The following is a 3,127-nucleotide window of genomic DNA, read 5'->3' as shown; positions in this document are numbered from 1 at the left end:
TGTGACCACAGGCACCTGTAGCATCCCCCAGAAAGGATGAGCCCATCATCCTCAGATTTCCACAGGTACCTGTTGCTGGAAGCCCAAGGGCAGAACCTGTGTGACTACCTTTCTCACTTACCAGTGGGCCAGAATAGATGCAGCCTTGCCCACACCTACACCACCACCCCCCTTTTATTTTCTTTAAGAGCAGAAAAATCCTAGAAATCCTAGAGAGAACAAATTCTTGACCATTTCCAGGGATACCCAGGGGGATTTCAACTCTCTGAGGTAAGACAATCACACCTATTTTTCCCCCAAGACCATTGTGGGCTATTCCCCTGCAGGTCTCAGTCCAGTTCTCCCAAGTTTTTTTAGGGTTACATAGTTAAGTATCATGGAAAGAATGAAAACACCCATACTGTCCAATTTTCACCACGTGAGCTGATATCCAGTCTTTGAAGTACACAGCTGTGACTAACGTGGAGTTGTAGGCCAAAAAGCAAATGGACAAGGGCTGAGAATCCCAAGAGAGAGGCATGCCATTGCCTTTCCTGGGCCAGAGCTTGTGGAGGGCAAGAGACATAGTTCTACTCACGAGGAGAAGGAAACATCATTTGAGTCATCAAGACACTGATGCCATAGAGATCCTGAAAAGGAATCGCCCAAGCAACACTCACATAAATTCCGTTCAGCAGAAAGACCTTGAAACGTGTTTATTTACCCTTTTTTAATCCCAGGATTTCTTTTTCCTAAGGGGGTACAAAACTGGCTAAGTACACATCGCAGTTAGAGTCCGAGTGCAAGAAGAAATCCAAACCAATTCCTTAAGTGACAACCTGGAAGCCGTATTCTCTCCTTTAACAGCTACGTCTTTCCCCAAAGTTTTGCCTTCAACGTGGCCATAAAGCACATGGATGGCTTCCAGGACAGAGGCAGGGAGCAGGATCAGGAGGCATAGCTACACAAATACGGCCATCCTGTGAGTGTGCATGGTCCCGAGTCATGAGCTTGGTTTGACTCAATTCCCCATGCTGCCAGCAGCACTCTCTCCCTTCCATCTGATACGGTAAAAAGGCCACAGAATCCCAGAGCAGCTGAGGTCGGGAGTGACCTTGGGAGGACATCTGGTTCATCCCACCTACTCAAGCAGGGTCACCTAGAGCTGGCTGCCCAGGTCATCTTTATGTTCCTAAGCAGCAGGGTAAGGAGAAAGTGCCAAAGCCCCGTGTGCCTGTACTTGCTACCAAACACCTTTACCTCAAGGCACTTAACCAGGAATGTTAAACCCATCTTTTCCAAATCCTGTTTCAAGGCAAATTATCTGAACAACTGGGAAACGGAGCAGCTTATTACACCGTCTTTCCCTTTCCCTCAGAGATAATATTTTCAGGCTGTGCCCGCATGTACCATTCCACCCAGGCCCCATCGTACACAGCAACATCTGGTTTGCCACAGAGGTATGCCCCCAGAGCCACGTGGCAGGCGGTCACCCCAGAGCCACATGTGGCTACCAGAGGCTTTAAGAGGTCCACCTTCTTCTCCTGGAACAGACTGCGGATCTGCTCAGGGGTCTTCTCTAAGCCCGACTCTGTGAGGAAATCGGTGAAGGGGATGTTCATCGACCCAGGGACATGACCAGGCTCAATTCCTGGAGGAAAAGCAAGACAGATAGGAATTAACCCCTACTGTCTGGGACAAATCCATTGCAAAACCTGTTCTGTTTCACTGGGAGGAATATCTACTGTTTAGTGCATTTTGTTAAAACAAATACATTTATTTTTGTTAAAACTTTGCTTTACTAGATTACTCAGGAAGGATGACTGTAACCTTCAGGTTACCATATGGACACAATGCTGTCAAGTTCTGCTCTTGGCCTCCCAGTTCCCTCCACATCTTCCCTGCATCAGAGTGAGCCACTCCGACAGGGCACTGCCTGAAGCACCTCCAACAGCATCTTCCGAGGGGAAGAGTAGCACCAGTTCATTAACAGACCAATGAATATCTTTGAGGTGTATGAAAGCTACACTCCCCACCCCAGCCCCTCATGAGAAGAAAAATGACACAGCTTCCCCACTCCTGAATTTTCAGTGAGCAGTACTTGCTAGTCAAAAGGAGAGGACACATGGATACACGGCCTCAAGTCCCATCCCATAAAGGACAACCACATTTCCTTTCACTGCCTCTACAGCAGTCAAACCGATGGGCACCATAAACAAAGGCACTTTTTATTATGCCAGTGTCTCAGGAGGCACATTACCATCTCGGGGCTCTGGCTCTACTCCCCGGAACCGTCCTGCAGCGCGCGCATCCACTAGTTGGAAGCGTTGGGAATCCAAGTTATCTAAGACGTCCTCGTACGTTTTCACCAGGGACTTGTCCAAGGAGGCGTGGAACTCTGTAGGAGCTGCTTGGCTTTTCCCAGAGCTCAGCTCCTTCCCCTCTCGCTGCCAGTTCTTCAGGCCACCATCCAGAAGGGAGACGGCTTCATGTCCGAAGGCCCGGAACATCCACCACACCCGGGGCGCTGAGAAGAGACCTTGGTCGCTGCCATCATACACCACAACGTGGGAATCATTCCCCACACCCAGCTTCCCCACATACTCAGCAAAGTCACCAGCCTTGGGCAGCATATGATCATAGGGTGAAGTACGGTCGCTGCACTGGTCAATGTCAAAGAAAACTGCACCAGGGATGTGGCGCTCCTCAAATTCCCGCTTCGGGTCACGCTTCATCTTTGGCAAATACCAGGATGCATCCACAATTCTCAAGGCCAGGCCAGCTTGCTGAGACTTGATGGCTTCTGAAAGCCATTTTGCAGACACCAGAGCACGGTAGAGGAGCTGTTGCGACATTGCTCCGGACTCCAGGCCGAGACTACCTGATTCCTGGGGTTTGCCTGAATCCACCTGACTGCACAAGGAAGAAAGTTGCGAATTAGAGATCAGCCTTACCGAAAGCAACATGTCAAAGATGCGTTTTGGGACCAAAGACCTGTGTTTGCACCGAGGTGCTGGTTAAACCTACAGTGAGGGGTCTGAAATGCCCTGAAAACGCCCTGAAAAGTTTCAGAGAGCTCAGGCCGAGCCCTGTCCCAAGGGAGACAGCCATGGCCCGGTCCTGCCCTGCGCCCTCCACCTCCAGCGCC

At 50.1% G+C, this 3,127-nt stretch overlaps 1 protein-coding gene across 1 annotated transcript; it reads right to left on the bottom strand.

Annotated features, from left to right (window-relative positions):
- Nucleotides 1-1,259: 1,259 nt before the first annotated feature.
- Nucleotides 1,260-2,890, bottom strand: LOC104504456 (3-mercaptopyruvate sulfurtransferase-like). The gene is made up of 2 exons (XM_010146770.1): nt 2,240-2,890; nt 1,260-1,630 (listed from the first exon to the last, which is right to left on the bottom strand). The coding sequence occupies exons 1-2, from the start codon at nt 2,832-2,834 to the stop codon at nt 1,332-1,334; spliced, it is 894 nt and encodes a 297-aa protein (XP_010145072.1). The 5' UTR covers nt 2,835-2,890; the 3' UTR covers nt 1,260-1,331.
- Nucleotides 2,891-3,127: the final 237 nt, after the last annotated feature.

Source organism: Eurypyga helias, unplaced genomic scaffold, assembly GCF_000690775.1.
Source record: "Eurypyga helias isolate BGI_N326 unplaced genomic scaffold, ASM69077v1 scaffold17832, whole genome shotgun sequence".
In the NCBI taxonomy this organism is placed as follows: domain Eukaryota; kingdom Metazoa; phylum Chordata; class Aves; order Eurypygiformes; family Eurypygidae; genus Eurypyga; species Eurypyga helias.
The sequence above is the reverse complement of the archived record's forward strand: the minus strand, read 5'-3'. Positions and strand labels throughout refer to the sequence as shown.

Coding starts and splice junctions, on each gene's coding strand:
- LOC104504456 (XM_010146770.1), bottom strand. CDS start 2,834: ATGTCGCAACAGCTCCTCTACCGTGCTCTGGTGTCTGCAAAATGGCTT. Junction 1,631..2,239: donor AGAGCCAGAGCCCCGAGATG/GTAATGTGCCTC, acceptor CTTTTCCTCCAG/GAATTGAGCCTGGTCATGTC.